We start from the raw sequence: 17,246 nt of genomic DNA, 5'->3' as shown, positions 1-17,246 counted from the left end.
CTGCCCAAAGTTTAGTCCCGACTGGAGCTGAAAAACTTTCCTCTCTCTTCTCAGTGAGTTGCGGAGATTTGTTTTTGCGAACCATGAATCTCACTTGAATTAAACACAAATCCTCTGCGGCTCGTCTGAAGCGTCACAGGAGGGACTTTCCCGGTGTTTTTTTTTCTTCTTCTTCGTCCTTTTTTCCCCCTCTTCTTCTTCTTCTTCTTCTTCTTCTTCTTCTTCTTCTTCTTCTCCTTCTTCTTCTCCTTCTTCTTCTCCTTCTTCTTCTCCTTCTTCTACCTCTGCGTTGTTTTCTGTGCTGGTGGAGAGTCGACAGCACAGATTCCATAGTGTGGAGCAGAAATGCGCTTTGTTACATTCCCAACTATGCCAGGCGGACACATGAGGAAAAGTCGGGCTTTCACTGCAGATTTCGACAGCTAATGACGTGGGTTTTTTTTTTTAATTTTTTTTTTTTTTGGAGGAGATTAAAAGTGGAACTTTAGGATGACTCTGGAAAACTTTATCTGAGTGACGTCAACAAGCCTCTCAAACTGCTGCTGCTGAAAAAAACTAAAGAAGAAGAAAACAACAACAACAGCAACTCCTGGATTGGTCCTGATTTATTTTAGTTTAGGAAAGAAATTTAAATTAAGTTAATTTTATTATTGTTGTTGTTTTGTTTTTTTTGTAAACATCAACCTATTTGGAGCCATGGATCCGAGCCAGCACAACCCCCCCGCCGGACACCAGATTGTCCACGTACGGGGCGACTCTGAAACGGACCTAGAGGCGCTTTTTAACGCCGTAATGAACCCCAAAAACACCATTGTGCCGCACTCCGTGCCCATGAGGATGAGGAAGCTGCCGGATTCATTCTTTAAACCTCCAGAACCAAAGTCCCACTCCAGACAAGTAAGGCCGCCCTGTTTTATTCCCACTAATAACCACCGAGGCCCGTCCGGCCTACAGGACGTGACTGGCAGTTGATGTCACTACTTTGTTGTTGTTGTTGTTGTTGTCGTCATCACTTTCAACACTTTCAAACCTAAAAAAAAAAAAAAAAAAAACTTACATTAAGTTGTTATAACGCCTTTCATATAAGTTTCTAACAAGTTGACCACATTTTGCAGAATAAAAAAGTTCTCAAAAGTGTGATAAAGTTTGATCAAGTTATGGAATATTGACTTTTTTTCATTTTGCATAGTTTAATATTATTATTAATAATATTTATGCAGTTTAATCTAAAGTTAAACGTGCACATAATAGTATGTTTGGTTTGCACAATCATAATAATAATGTTGTCCCACCATCCAGGGCAGGGATGGACAACTTTTATCACAGCAGGGGCCACAAAAAAATGTGATTTACTGTCAAATTTACCACAGTTTGCAGAATAAAAAGTTCTCAAAAGTAAAAAAAAAAAAAAAAAAAGTTTGATCAAGTTATGAAATATTGACTTTTTAAAATTTTGCATATTTTCATATTACTATAAAAACTATTTATGCAGTTTAATCAAAGGTTCAACGTGCATATATAGAATGTTTGGTTTGCACAATCATAACAATGATGTTGTCCAACCATCCAGGGCAGGGATGGGCAACTTTTATCACAGGGGCCACAAAAAATGTGATTATTTGGTCCAAGGGCCACATTATTAACATTTATGTCAACATTTAGAATAAACTGGAAATAACAAAGGGCTTTTTCTTTGTTTGTTGCCTTATTGTGTGGTTTTGTGGTTGTTTTCCGAGTCATTATGTGTGGTTGTCATTCTCAAATGTTTTGTTGTTGATTTGTGCACTTCTGGAGTAAATGTTTGTATTTTTTTTTTTGTTTTGTGTATTTTTCTGTCATTTTGTGTCCTTAAAGTTATGTTTTATATGTTTTGTTGTGGGTTTTTTTGTGTTTAAGTGGTTGTTTTGTATGTTTTTGGTAATTATGTGTTTTTCTGAGTTATTATGTGTCGTTTTGTTATTATTTTTTGTGATCTTTTTCATTTTGTGTATTTTCTTAAATGTTATTGTTGATTTGTGCATATCTGGAGTCATTTTGTGTATTTGTTTGGCATTTTGTGTGACTTTAAAGTCATGTTTTGTTTGTTTCTTGTCATTTTGTGTATTTTATTAGCTATTGTGTGTTTTTGTTATTCTTTTGTATGTTCTTGTCATTTTGTGTATTTTTCTTGCATTTTGTGTGTCTTCTGAGTCATGTTTTATAAGTTTTGTCATTTTGAGTACTTTTGGAATATTGTTGTGTGTTTGTTGTTACTTTGTATACTTCTGTTGAACTTTTCCTGTCCTTTTGTGTGTTTTTAGGATTGACTTTGTGTATGATGTTCCTTCCACCTTCATGAATTCATATTTTTGGGGGATTTGTTTTGGGTGCCCATGTCTGATCCAGAGTAGATCTTTTACACCAGCACCCTTACTTCACCCCAACACCTAGTGTGCATACGTGCACAGCAGTCAACACTGTGCACTTTTAAAAGTCTCGCTCATATTTCACCATGGAGCTCAGACATGGTTACATCCTTGAGATGCAGATTGTGTTTACCTCCAGGACCACCCGCACACACGTGTACCCCCTCCCTCACAGAATCAAAGCACATCGCTTGAATTCATCACTGATGCAGGATTGATGTCTCCCTTTCACCCCTCACCACAGGCCAGCACTGATGCCGGGAGCGCCGGGGTCCTCACCCCCCACCACGTCCGCGCACACTCGTCTCCGGCCTCCCTGCAGCTGGGAGCCGTATCTGCCGGCTCCCTGTCTGGGATGGCCCCAGCAGGTGCCTCCCCCCAACACCTCCGTCAGTCTTCCTATGAGATTCCTGATGACGTGCCCCTGCCCGCCGGGTGGGAGATGGCCAAGACCGCCTCTGGACAGAGATACTTCCTCAAGTGAGTTTGAAGCAACAAGTGCCCTGTTGTGGCTTTTTTCCACTAAATTTCATTCATTTTACAAATGTCATCTATGCTGAAGTGAAAGTAATAGATTACATGTGCTCATGTTGCTATAATTCAGTTGCTTTTATGGGTACTTGTACTTTTTTGAATATATTTTAAATCAGTAATTTTATTTGTACTTAACTACGTTTTAAAAGACATTAAGTCATTTGTTACATTTCTACACCCAACCGTTACTGAGTAAATTATTATTATTTGTTTTAAATTGATCAACAGACATTGTAAAACTACAAAAAAATGAAATAACCAGACAACAATCAAATGCATCACATCATAGCCGACCAATCAGATTAAACGTAATGCAACGCGCCAAAACAGCATTAAATGATGGTTATTTTCTAAGTTTTTGAGTTCATAAATGTAACTATACTTAGAGACTGAGAGATCTTTAATTTTTGAATTGAATTTGTTGGTTTGATTTATGTTAAAAATAGAATTGCACATTTTGACAAACCTTTTATTTTATACAGATGCCTTTGTGGAAAATAAATTAATTACTGATTTTTCTCTTCCTTTTTAAGTTTCTACATGAGATGTTTACTGTATGCAAGGGAACCGTGGCAAGATTTATTACCAAAAATAAACATGGGGGGTGAAAGTAACTAGTAAATTTTACTTAGAGTACTATTTAATTGAGCTAGTTTTTACTTTTACTTGAGTATTTTATGTATGACTAAAGCCCTTCGCACGGGATTAGTTTTACCTAGGAGACTACATGCAATTTGTAATAATTGCGGAGAATGTCTGTGATGTTAATGAATTGTTAATGTTAATGTTAATTTATAAAGTAAAAATTCTCCCGCCTACTATATTTTGCTCCGAGGTCCTTTGATAATACTAATCCAATGCGAATAGGCATCTCTGTGATTTGAACAGAAATGGGCAGGATCTGAATCCGTGTACCTTTCGTTCTTTGAGTTTTCAAGTCATGCTCATGTTTTCATTCAGTCTGTGGATGTTTTAGCTCGTAAAAAGCTGCTCACATTTATGTTTTGTTTTGCGGTGTTACGGTCCAAACAGTATCCAAATAAACTGGTGACTGACTATCAACTGTGAGGAACAATAGATGTTAGAACTTCTGCCATTTGAAGCTTTTGCAAAAACAATTACAGATTTTTTGAGGGCAGTAAAAATGTTTATTTTGCACGTTATTAAATACCGCTAACAGCAGCCGTCAAGACAAACGGAAGTTGATCATAAGAAACAGTAGATTCATTACATCACCTCTGGTTCCACATATGTGCATGTTTTATGTAACATCAATTTTTTAGTTTTGATTTATTTATGTATTAATAACATTTAAATTCCCCAGTAATGTAATTTATGCTTTGCTCTATTTTATGTCCAGACCGGGAGCAAAAGTCCGCCCTCTTTATAATTTTTTTGGTTTCCATTTTGTTATCTTTCTCTGTTCTAAATGACTTTACTGACTATTAAACTTCCTGAAATCATACAAAACATGCTAAATAGAGCCAATAGAGTCAACTCCTGCTATTCATTTATCATTTTATATGTTTCAGAGAATTTACGTCAACAGGAAAGTTACGCTGAAATCACTCAAGCTTACGTTGCTAGGGCGACAATAGCCACACCATTAAATAAACTTTCAGCCAATCGTTTCATGGGAAAAATGCCATTGAAATGTGTGACATGATCCCAAAGCTATATTTTTTTTAAACCTTTAATTACCTCCACCTGGCGAATCACCCTCAGATTTTAAAAGGGATTATGGGCGGGATTGGACATATTTATCCATTTGTAACACTTTCTAGACCATGTGTCAAACTCATGGCCCGGGTGCCAAATCTGGCCCTTTACAGCATCAAATCCAGCCCATTCGAGAAAGTAAAAATTATAGTAAAACATGAAACATTTCGTAAAAGTTTTCCAGTTCTTATATCACATGACTGCAGTAATTTTTAATCTAAAATTGTTGATATTCAATTTTTCCAAAATCTAGCAAATTTTCCTCAAAGTATTCCCAAACATTTTCCTAAATTCACCAAATCAGGGAAATTTACCATAAGTAAAGATTGTGCAGGGACTGATATTTACATACTTAATCATTTATATGTGGAAGTGCAAACCAGGGAACATTAATGTTGAATTTGCTCTTTTTCCCACCTAAAATTCGTGGCCCACTTAAGCCCAAACTTGTCCATATTTGATCCCTGAAATAAAATGAGTTTGAACGTCTAGAACATAGGTGTCAATCATTTGTTTTTGCATTGAAAAATAGCATGTAAATGTGTGATATTTTCCTAAAACATGCATGTGAGTCATTGCCGTGTCATGTTGGGGCCCAAATTTAAATAGAGAGAGAGAGAGAGAAAAACGTTTTTCTTTATCTATTTTTTGCGATCACAAAAAATCGGAGTTCCTACAGTTGCTCAAAATTTACGTTCATCAAAAAGTATGCAATCATTTTGCAACATCAAATAACTCTTTAGGAGTTATTATCCCCCTCCACAAAATGTGGAAGGGGGATATAGGTTTGAGCTCCGTCCGTCCGTCTGTCCGAGTTAAAGGGGACAGCTTTTCTCTGAAACCATTTAAGATAGGATAACAAAATTCAGTGTGTGTCTTCAGGGTATCAATGCCTTGATGAAGTTCGAAAATGAGAAGCGCGCAAATTTTTTTTCCGGAGTTATAGACCTTGTTCCATTTTTTTTACTCTGTTCGAGGTATCTTCAAAGGGGACAGCTTTTCTCAGAAATCGTTTAAGATCAGACAACAAAATTCGGTGTGTGGCTTCAGGGTATCAATACCTTGATGGAGTTCGAAAATGAGAAGCGCACAATTATTTTTTCTGGAGTTGTTGCCCTTGTTCCGATTTTTTTAATTTGTTCGAGGTCTCTTCAAGATAGTTAGTATTTTATTTTCTGATGTGATAATATTTTCTTATGTATACATCTAAGTTAGATTTAGGACATTTAAGTAAAGGTTGTGAGTTATAATGAAAACCAATCTGGCAGGGGATGATGATGATTGTCTTCTTGTTTTAATATGTAGGATGTTATGTCATCTTTTTTCAGTGTTTGGTTGACTTGAAAAGTTGTCAGTCTCGTGGTGTCCAGATCAGATTTCTATGCCGTCTGTCTGTACCTTATGTTGACAATGGCTCTCACATCTCCCACTCTGCATAATGGGATGTAATATGTGCAGATAAAGAGATACTACATATGCACTTATTACGTGGGACGTTATTCAATTCAGAGGTTTGTTTCAGCAAACAACAGAAGTCTTTTTAGGGACTGTTGCTGTATGTTGGTGGTTCTTGGTCTCGGGTTTCATTTGAAAACAATGCTGTAGTGTGGCTGCCCCAGACAGCGAAGGAGGACTTCTGCTAAACTCATCTGCTGAGTAGCACAGATACTCACCACGTTAGCAGAAAGAGTACAGTTTAAAGCTAGTGTCAGGCACATTTTCGGTTGATTTGTTACTTATTTATGGCTTTTTTAAAGTGCATTTTCTGTTGATGATAATACTGTGTTTAGGTAAATGTTTAATCGAAGTGATGACTTCGTAATCCGTTCATTGTGAAAGTTTTCAACACAAGTCAAGAGACAAATTTAAAATCAAAACTTCACTATATTTGTCCAGTAAAGGCAAAAATGTTGCATTGTTTACTTACTGAGCAAACATGTTTTAAATTTACTTTAAAAAAAAAAGAAAAAGAAAAGAAGACCTCTCTTTACCAGATGTTTTAAGGTCACACATCTGGAGAACATCTGCTTCATTTTCTAAAAAAGCTCCACTAAAGTCGAACCAGTAAACACTTTAAAGTTTCAGTGAACACTTTCGGTACAACAGTTTTTGAGGTATTTGTAGATTCCATCTAGGTTTTAAAGAAAATTGTTTTACATTAAACTATTTGTCACATTATTTTCCACTTTTAGAATCTGAAAGAACATTTAGTTTACATTGTAACAGACAATGTCCATTCTGTGTATTTGCTTCAGTTAGAGTTTGGATAATTTATAATTTTGGCATTAAGTAGAACACAACGTTTAAGAATAGTAAAGACAAGTATTGTATGAGATACAAACTGACAATAAAATAAAGACATTTTGTAAGACTTTTTGTGCATAATCACACCAGGAAGTCCAGTTTGTAACGATTAAAGCTGCAGTATGTACGTTTTGTATTTTTTGCTTCATCTAGTTTAAAGTCCAAAATAACCTTTCAGCATATTGTAATTCAAAATGTTCTGAGAAGACTCTGGACCTCTACTCCTTCTCTTGGCTCTGTGTTTGAGCTTTAGAAATCCAGGAATGTAGCATGACTTTTTAGCCAATCAGAGATCCTTTTACAAACAGAGCGCTCTATGAGCTGTTTTGGGTGTTACTATTGGCTAAAGTCGATACACGTTCATCTGCTATCTGCAGTAAAAGTACAAAGTCGGTCATTCCAGCATGAATTCCTCATAGACTCAAAGCAGACGTCCGTGACTGCGAGGAATCCTCACCACTTATTAGTTTCAGAAGGAGAGTGATAACAGACAGGATAAATCGCTTATAACCCTAAGAGAAGCTGATCCAAGGTGGAGAGAACAGACGCAATTCCTTTGCAGTCTGGATGTGGAGTGGTATGGGTCTGCTTTGTGCCGGGGGAGGGGCTCACGGCAGCATTGCTTTAGAGGGCAGTAATTACAGATTGATACGTGCATTAATTCCAGAGTCTCTAAAACATTAGAAAACTCTCCAATAACACAAGATGAAGTCCTTACATTTGTCTCTAGTCGCTATTGAGAAAAAAGTCACCAAGAGCTCCACAGTTGTGGGGGTTCACAAGGATTCTGGTGAATTTGAAACAGAGATGGGAAGGGGGAGCGAGGTTGATTCTATACAAGTCTCACGATTCTACATACTGCAGCTTTAATTCCAACTTTGAAAATTGCTTGAAATATTTTTTTTATATCAGATAAAGACATTGTGTAGGCCTTATACATCAACTTGTGACTTGAACTTCAGAACAAGTCACACATTGCATTGTGAGATATGGGGATCCTGTAAAAAAAAAAAAACTTGAAGATGGTGGCGAAGTGTGAGACTCCAAAAAAAGGGAGCGAATAGCTTGACGCCATCTTTGTAAGGTATTCCTCGTGATATGACACCGTGGAAAGCCACAACAAAAACAATCCGTAAAAACAACGGAAATGTATACTTGGGCCGTGTTTTTGACATTAGTAACAAGTACAGAATAAAAATGTTATTTATCTTCACCTGCAGCTTCAAAATAAGTTTTTGGTTTTATCAAAACAAAAATTTGGGAACTGTTTCTGGACTGTTTCAGACATCACTTTTCAACTTCACAGTTTTCACGTAAACATCACAACTTGCGTTTGCAGGGGGCGGTCCAATCGCAACTTTAAACAGCGATGTTGCTATCGGCTAGCTTTAAGCTACTGCTAGCTTGCTGTCCGTGTGCAGTTGAGCTAAAAATGCATGTAATCGTGAAAATAAATTAAGTCAAATGCTTAAAAGGCGTACAAATTATCCTCTGTTGGATTATCCCAGGATGAAGTGGTGTTTTGTTTACTTAGCAGCTAGCTGGTATCATAGCTACTAACAGTAATAACAAAGCTAACAGCTTAGCCTACAGCCTGACCACAAACCTTAGTTCAAAACATTTTAGGAACATTACTCGTCATTTAGACTCCATGCACACGTCTATATGAAATTGAAAAGATATCCCAACGTAGCTCGTCATGAGTAAGGTGTGACACACACTTGGGGGGAAAATGAAAGTGTCCCCCTGTTTGGTTTGTACAAAGTTTGAACAAAATCACAGCGTGTCACTTTATACATAACTAATCTGCTTTAATCTTCAGGATTTGACCCAACCATTGTTGAACTCCATCCGGTTACACAACCAGTTTAATGCCGAGTGTTTGTGTCAGAGTGAGAGAAACACAAGGAGACGTCTTCCAAGAGCTTCACATCAAAGTGCAGATATCTGATCTGGAATAAAGGCTGCCTGGGCAAGAGCTGCTGGAAAAGACACTCCCCTATTTATAAACAGGGGCTGTAGCGGAGGGAGTGAAGCAGAGCAGAAGTTTGTGTGTGTAGGATGGTCTGATGGGGGGTGGGGGAGCAGAGCAGAGAGTGGGAAGCTCACGTTTCACTCTAGTGACCGCTGTTGTCCTTACACATACATCAAGTTATGGTGAAAGTGCTTTTAATCTGCTGCCTTGTTTACCAGTTCCCCTGTAGAACTTATATATACAGTTATTGATGGTTGATTTCTGTGTGGTGGAGCTCATTGGAAGGCCACTCCCGTTTTTTAAAAAGGGCGACTCCCGGCCCCAGTGTGAAAAGGAGTTGCGGCCCCTGTGTGATGGTGCCTTTATTGTGTCAGTGGAGTTAAATGGCTGCCATGTGGAGATGTCAAGAAGAGAAACTCTGGCTCTGCCTTTGTCCCATCTGTGAAACAGTGATCTTTATTCAGATTAGTGGCCTGTTGGGACTCATGTGAGCCTTCCCAAAATAGACAAATATGAAGTTTAAAGATGGCGGGGAGAGAGCTGAGCAGAGACTTTTTTTTACAGTCCAGTCTGAGCATTAATAGAGGAAAGATCAAAGGGTTTTTGTTGTTGTTTTTTGTGTATTTATGATGTAATTTTTTGTATTTTCTTGCTCATTTTATGTATTCTTGTGTTTGTTTTGTGTGTTTTGGGAACTTATTTTGTTTATCATTGTTGTCGTTTTTTGTGTTTTTGAAGTCATTTGGGATTATGTTAATGTATTTTGGTTAGCATTTTCTGTTTTCAAAGTTAATTTGTGTATTTTTGTTGTCATTTTGTGTTTCTTTTTATTTGTGTATATTTTTTTCGTGATTTTGTTTGTTTTTGTCAATTTGCCCAATTTCATGTAAATTTTGTATTTTTGTGTATGTTTGCTTTTGTTTTGTGCATTTGTGTGCGTCTTGGAAAGTCATTTTGTTTATAATTGTTGTAATTCTTTGTATTTTTATGTTATTTTTGGGTGTATTTGTGTTCGTCTTTTGTTATCATTTTTGTGTTTTTGAAGTCATGTGTATTTTTGTTATCATTTTGTGTGTTTTTAAAGTTAATTTGTGTATCTTTGTTCTAATTTTGTGTATATTTTTTTGTCATCATGTGTGTTTTTGGAAAAAGAATGTCTATTTTTGTTGTCCATTTGTGCAATTTTATGTAATTTTGTAAAAAAAAATTTTGGAGTACGTTTGTGTGTGTTTAGTATATTTTTGTTGTCCTTTTTGGTACGCTTATTTTATTTTGTGTGTTTTTTGGAGTCATTTTTTTATGTTGGGGGCTGCACAATATTATATCTAAGGGCTGCCAGGTGCTCATATTTGCAGTAGACGTTGTGTTGAGAGTTTTACACACATGGCCCTGACTTAAAATGTGGGTTATTGTGGGTACACAATAAAGTTTTTTTTTTTTTTTCTTTTTTTATCGGATGTTAATTCCAAATTGTTGAAAAGGCACTATAAATTATATTATTACTATAAATATTACATTAATTGCATTTATCTTGTAATGCAGAGGTTCTCCGCTCATGGGTCAGGGCCAAAAAATGGGTTGTGGATCGAAATCCTGTGCTTTTATTTTTAAAGGAGTTTTTTTTTATTTTACTTTTTCACTGACAGAAAAGCTCGTTTGAAAAATAGGTAATTTTACGAGCTGTATTTTTTGTTATGTAGTTTAATGTTGGTTTTCATTAATCAATTTAGTGAGTAAGCAGCACAACTGGAAACTATTGACTATCAGATTGGCCAAAGTTAGTGAATTCTATTTAATTTTAGACACACCTTTGTTATTCTGGGGGGTCCTGAAAGCAGACCAGTTAAGGAACCCCTAATCCAAGGCGATAATTTTTTAATTATTAGATAAAACTAATAGGTTGCTCTTAATGCCAATCATCGGTAGCTGCAGTTCCAATAAAAAACTGAACTCAACTTCAGGCAGTTCTGGAAAAAAAACGAGAAACTTTTGTTGTTTTGGCTGTTACATAAAAACAAAGAGTGGCTGAATGTCAACAGAGTCTATTGACCTTTCCTCCTCTTTCTTCAAGCAGTTTGCTGTGGCCTTTGATTTATGACAGCGGGGGCACAGAGGTTGGGTCACCTTGCTCAGTGCTGGGACTAGTGGAGGGGGGGGCAGGGTCGCTCTCCAGGGCTGGGTCATAAACTAATGAAGGTTTCTAATTTAGACACACCGGAGAACTAGGAGGGGTAATCACTGTTTCCGGGCACTTATTAAATGCAGCTTTGAAAGAGCTTTTAGTTCGTGGGAAGTCAGCGTTAAGCAGGCCAAAGCTTTGGGGGGAGAAGCTTTTGTCTGGCTGAAGGGGCAGGTAGAGCTGCGTGTTGATGGACCCCTCTGTTTTTCCTCAATCTGATCCCCTAATGTTTACATCAACCAGGTTCCCACAACTAAATGTGGCCACTTATATCTTGACAGTAATTGTTTATTACTCTAAGGAGAATGTTTTCTTTTTTATGAGCTTTTTAGTTTTCAGCTAAAAGTTTTCAACAGCAGTTTCACTTTGTTCTGAACATTGACTTGATGTTCGGACTTGACGAAGTTAAGGGATATCGCTGCTATTCCAATATTCAACTTGACAACATGGCAGAATGATGTGGCCAAATGGTTTTACTTGGGTTGGATTTACCAAATCCATGACAAAATCCCAATGGACAAGATTACAATTTCATTTAGTGGACGCTTTTATCCAAGCAGTTAGGGCTAAGGGACTTGTTCAACATCAACACAATGATGGCCAAGATTGGATTCGTACAGTATCAATCAAATGCCTAACCCTAGTCATAACCCACTCAAGATTTTTCCATTAGTTTTTTGTCTTGTCACTTTTTTTTTTACCATCATTTAGAAATTGGTTTTGAATGGAGACACTCTGCCAATTATTCTTAAACTAATTAGAAATACATCAAGATATGGCTTAAAAATGGGTTTTCATTATATAAATACATCATTAATTCTGCGACCACAGATTGTTACTTACCGGTAGGTTTATCCAACATTTTATTTAGTTTGAACGTTCCCTATTATTATCAAACCAACTACTGGTGTTAAAACAGGTTTTACCAGGTGATTATTTATGATAGTGACACTCTTCTGACATTTGGCACATCTATAGTAGCATTTAAAGTCATTGTTTTATTCCCATTGATTGATTACTAGTATTTATTTGCCTGACTTGAACTCTGTATGGAGTTTTGATTCATTAATATTAGTCTCTGACCAGTAAGTACCAGTAGTAGCAGTCCCAACTGTTTTCTCTTTTCTAGTGATAAATAGTCCTAATGGATTTTACACCAAGTTGTGTGAAACCAAAGCCAGTCACAAATGGTGCTGGGAAGACTAGCGGGACTATTAGCTAGGGCAAAGCCCTCATTTGGAGCCACTTTGTGTTTGACAAACTTTTGGTTTATTGACCACACACAGACAAGAACCTTCCTGTTCCACTGAGGCTTGTCAGCTCAGCACACAAACCTGACTGTGAGAAAGTCAAGCTAGTGTTTACCAAAGTCTTGATGTAACACCTCTGTTTCAAACATCAATGCTTTTCATTGTCACCGAGGTCTTCCAACGGATCCATACAGATTTTGGGCATTGAGAAGTGGACGGAGCATCTGAAAAGATGCGGAAGACATTGAATTAACACGCTCTGTTAGGTTTACGCATCAAATTACTACTTTAATCTTTAAATACAACCATTATTCTATGAATCAAGTTTGGAAAATAGATGTTCTTTCTCTGGACGTAAGATTGGGCCATACTTTAGTTTACCTATGATGTGAACTTGTTGCATGAGTTTTGCAAACTGCTCTTCAAAGGGTAACTTAAGGCCACAATGGGGTCACGAGGGTTGCCCTAATAATCTCTCTTGATGATGTCCTGCTGATAGAGAAGCAGCCAGGCATCCCTAGCCAACCACAGCGGAGGTGCTCATCCCCATCTCTCACAGGCTTGATTACAACTGGCCTCCCTCAGTGCGTAGTTTCCCTCTCTATGATCTATCCTCATTCAGACTCTCACTGGGTGGAGCTCCCGTGTCCTGAGTATCCCATTTTTTAACATTTGACAACTCAGCTATGGGAGTGTTTTGTAATGCTGCCCTTCTTATAACATCACCACTCCCCTGTTTTACACAAGCATGTGAATCAAGGTTCTGGAGAAAAACATTAGACTTTCCATCCTGAGCAGATGCCAGAGCTTGCCTTTACCCTCAAATTATCTAAATGTTTTTCATACTAATATACCATGCCATGTCAGTTAGACACTCACTGAATCCAAAGAGAGTTTGCAGCAGCATTAGTAAAATCAAGTGAAGGTCAGTCTTTCTTTTTTCCTCACAGTAAGATACCATATAAATGGGGTCGTTATAGTCTGAGAAGTAAGGAGAGGTATTCTAGGTTTGCAAAGCCACAGGCAGCCATGATGATGATAGCTTGTGCAAAAATCAATCAAGTGTGCAAGGCCACTGCAGTGCTTTCCTTTGGGTGCAGTTGATCCTGGAAAGACCAATTATAGGAAGTAGTCAAATCCGGTGGTTGACATTTCTGCGCTTATGCATAGGAATGCACATCATTACTGACGATATTGGCTTATGAATCTTATTCAACTAAAAACCAGTTTGCCTTTGCTGTTAGACAAATTACTTCCAGGACATGATGTGAAACAACAACAAAACCAGATATTGTATCTTTTCACATTTGCTTTATACTTGGAATAAAAGCTGCAACAGAACAATAACCACATGGTTGAAATATAAATTTTCCCAAAAGCACCCAAGCAACAGTTGGTATTAATGAATTCAGTAAGTAATTGTAATGCTTAAAGCTGCTGGGGATGATAACTAACATTTTGATAGCTTTAGCTGCTTTTGCATTACCCTTGGAAATACGCAAAATCTAAATAGTGCAATAAAAACTGGTGATGGAAACACCAGAATTTTGAAAAAACACTCAAATACGTAATGTTTTTGGTTGTGGTCCATTTATCGTGTTCCTAGTGATACGACTTCACCCCGATTTTTGCCAAAATCGGGTATTTCCAAGAAAAACCAAATCCTCAACACCCGCCATTGTTTTGTTTCGACTTTTAGGTCAAGTTCAAGCCTATAATTTGACAGTAAAAAGTTTGTTGTCAAACGTATGTGTGTGAATGAGAAAAGTCCCACAACTGTTTTCCTCCCCTGCCATGCCATGCACGGAGGGGGGGGCAGGGCGTAGTGGTGGCTTGGCTGAGTTTGACGCAGTGTCAGAGGACATGTAAAGACAACACCGAGCAGTTGTGACTGTGTGTAGAGGTTGCAGATCATCAGCAATTCCTAACAGCAACTGGTGGCCTCCAGCCGGCCCAACAGTTGCTATGACATTGTTTTGCTTTATGTTTAGCCTAACAGGAAGTCTGCGTGATAGCTGTCCATATATGGGGGCTGGGCCAGGTCAAGTGAATGGATTATCTTTTAGTTTTTAAAGGCAGTTGATGGATTACTGGCTCTTGGTAACTCATTGACCATTTGATTTTTCTGTTCCCACACTTGAAGTTTTAATACAGTGAGGTGTGGATTTGGAAGTTCTTGAATCAGGTTTATGTCTGTTTGGTCCAGGTTTGCTCTCATTTTCAATAAACCATCTCTTTCCATATCTCACAAATGGTCCTCCCCCCATCTTTTATAATAAATGTCATTGGCTGTGTTCAAAATGACGCACTCCGTACTATGCACTACAAACTCAGTGAGTATACTGTCTACTATATACTATGAATATGATTAGGATGATGACTGACAATCACCGCCCCCACTGAAGTATACTTCCCAAGATGCATTTCTAACTACAATGACAAAAACCGGAAGCACACTGGTGCTTAATATCTCTGTTGATTTGCCACCTTTGAAAGTTCTGAAACTTTGATCCATAAAACTCGCAGAAACACATTTAATTCCAACATTTTGGAGGATTTTTTCAGACCTGCCATTGTGTTACTGACAAAACGTCTGGTTAACTTACAAACAAAAGCCTTATATACAAAAGCCTTCAAAAAATGAATGGAAGACAATAAGAGATGCTTTTGTTTTGAAAAGGGGATGTATGATTTTTAGCTTGAAGCCGGTGTCATGTCAATTTTACGTTTCGCTCGCAATGCATCATGGGGTGGTTGAATATGATGAGTTTGCCCACCGTGCATACTTCTAAAAAGTTCCAATATCTTATATATCCAGGTATTTCTCGCGTACGCAATCTTTCCAAACTATATGTATAATGTGAACACACGACATACTAATTTTGACATCAAACAGTATGAGTAGATTACAAACACAGCCGCTCTCTTAATAATATTTTTCAGAAATGTTTCACGCATTGCATTGTGGGATGTGGAATCCCGTAGACAGATGGATTGAAATGTTGTGAACGCACTACATACTAATTTTGACCTCAGACTTAGTATGAGTACTACGTTAGTATGCCATTTCAAACACAGCCAGTTTTCAGGGTATAGGAAGGAGGGGAAGGGGATGCCAGTTCTGACTGTAACCCAACCACAGCAACTCACTCAGCCAATGAAATTCAGGGGTTGCATTTGTAGATTTCCTTTTAAACTCTTTAACTCCCCCCCATCCCATTCCCTTTTTCTATGGTTGTCTCTCCTGCTCCCTGTGACCTCTCTTTCTCAAGAGCTCTCTGCAGTCTGTGCAACTCAAGCTATTTTGCTTGGTTTGTGGTGTTTGTTGTGTGTGTGTGTGTGTGTGTGTGAGGGCTGGGTGTCCGGGTGGAGGGGCAACGAGAGGATAGGAGAGGGCAGGGTTTGGTGGGGGGGATTTGGCAGCTCCTTTGATCACTAAAGCATAAACAAGAGGGGGCTTCAAAATGGGCTGTATTGTGTCAGGGGGGAGGGAGTGCTGAGTCAGGCCCTCTCTGGCCTGGGATAGTGCAGACAGGCAGGCTGGGATTACTGGCATAGGCCGAGGGGAGAGAAACGCCAAAATGTTTCGCTTCAACAAGCTGTTACAAAATCTGTAACCACTTTGGGATCAAATTAAAGGCAAGGCGTGGAGAAAGAGAAAGAGAGAGAAAAAAAGTGTCTCCTTGGCTTGACTTTTAGCAAATGAAAGGTTTTGTTTTAATTCAGTCAGTTCTGCAGGAGAAGTGTAAGAGTTGTGGCATCCGTCTGTTGCTGCCTGGTTGTTAAGAGATGACGCGGCCACTTAGATCTAAAAACAAAAAAAACTAAAAACACAACAACAAAAAAGAACAAGTGAATAGTGGGGTTTTAGGTCGTAGCTCAGTCTGCGCCTTTGTCGAGGAGGTGAAAGCTTTGTAAATGTGGCGCCAGATTGTTAAAGCCCCCCAACACTCTGCAGTGTCCGAGCCGCTTTTAGGAAAAAAAAAAGGGACCCCCTGCGTTGAGCCCTGGGACTGACCCTCCCTCAATAGAGAGGGTCCTGCTCAGGAGAGGAGGGCTTCCTGTATTAGCTTTCCATCTTAATCAAGCAACAAGTACCAACAAAGCACTAATTATCAATGCCTTCGCTGAATGCAACACAATGTGCCTGCACTCCTCCCTACCCTCCAAACCCTCCCTTCTCGTCCCTGCAAAGATGAGCTGGAAAATAGATGGAGCGACATTGTTTGACGTTACAATAGTAGTTTTGAAAGCAATCACAGACGTTTTTAGTCTGACTTGATTTATTATGAGTTGTTATCTGTTTTGATTTCTTTTTTTTTTTTACCTCATTTTTAATTCAAATGGCTGCGTTTTTTTCTTTCTTTCTTTTTTCAATGCAAAATCATCTAATTTATCAGCCAGACACTTTAAATAATGATTTGTCATTATTTTCCCCTCTTTGTAAAATGTCACGTTTAGATATCGTTAGGGGTGTGCATTGATACGATTCACGATTTGCATGTCACAATGCGATATATCCCGATACTAAACAATACGATATGTTGCGATATCAATACAAATTACAAATTTCACCTTTACAAATAAAAAATGGTATGAAATACAATTTATTTCATTTTTTTAAACTTGCGAGAACAAGTAAATGGTAACTAACTGTAATTCAAGTACCAATATCAAAAATAAGTGGTATGTTTATCAAACTGTCAAGTTTCATTTTTCAAAAGTGTTTAACTTATGCTTCTACAATAGATTCTGATTCTAAGTTCTTAAATAGAGACTTCTCTAAAATGAGTTTTTTGATCATATTTGTTATACTTTGTTATAAATACAAAGTAGTAAGTATTAGTGCACAAGTAACAAGGTACGCCAGCTCAGATATT

The 17,246-nt window shown here is 37.9% G+C and overlaps 1 protein-coding gene across 1 annotated transcript in view; it reads left to right on the top strand.

Annotated features, from left to right (window-relative positions):
* The window catches only part of yap1 (Yes1 associated transcriptional regulator), a 39,408-nt gene continuing 22,162 nt past the window's right edge, over positions 1–17,246 (top strand). Inside the window, exons 1-2 of the mRNA XM_028465057.1 lie at positions 1–897; positions 2,650–2,885. Of these exons, the coding sequence (XP_028320858.1) occupies positions 697–897; positions 2,650–2,885 (437 nt within the window). The 5' untranslated portion in view covers positions 1–696. The remainder of the gene's footprint in view (positions 898–2,649; positions 2,886–17,246) is intronic.

The sequence above is a fragment of the Gouania willdenowi genome, chromosome 13, assembly GCF_900634775.1.
Source record: "Gouania willdenowi chromosome 13, fGouWil2.1, whole genome shotgun sequence".
NCBI lineage: Eukaryota > Metazoa > Chordata > Actinopteri > Blenniiformes > Gobiesocidae > Gouania > Gouania willdenowi.
The sequence above is the reverse complement of the archived record's forward strand: the minus strand, read 5'-3'. Positions and strand labels throughout refer to the sequence as shown.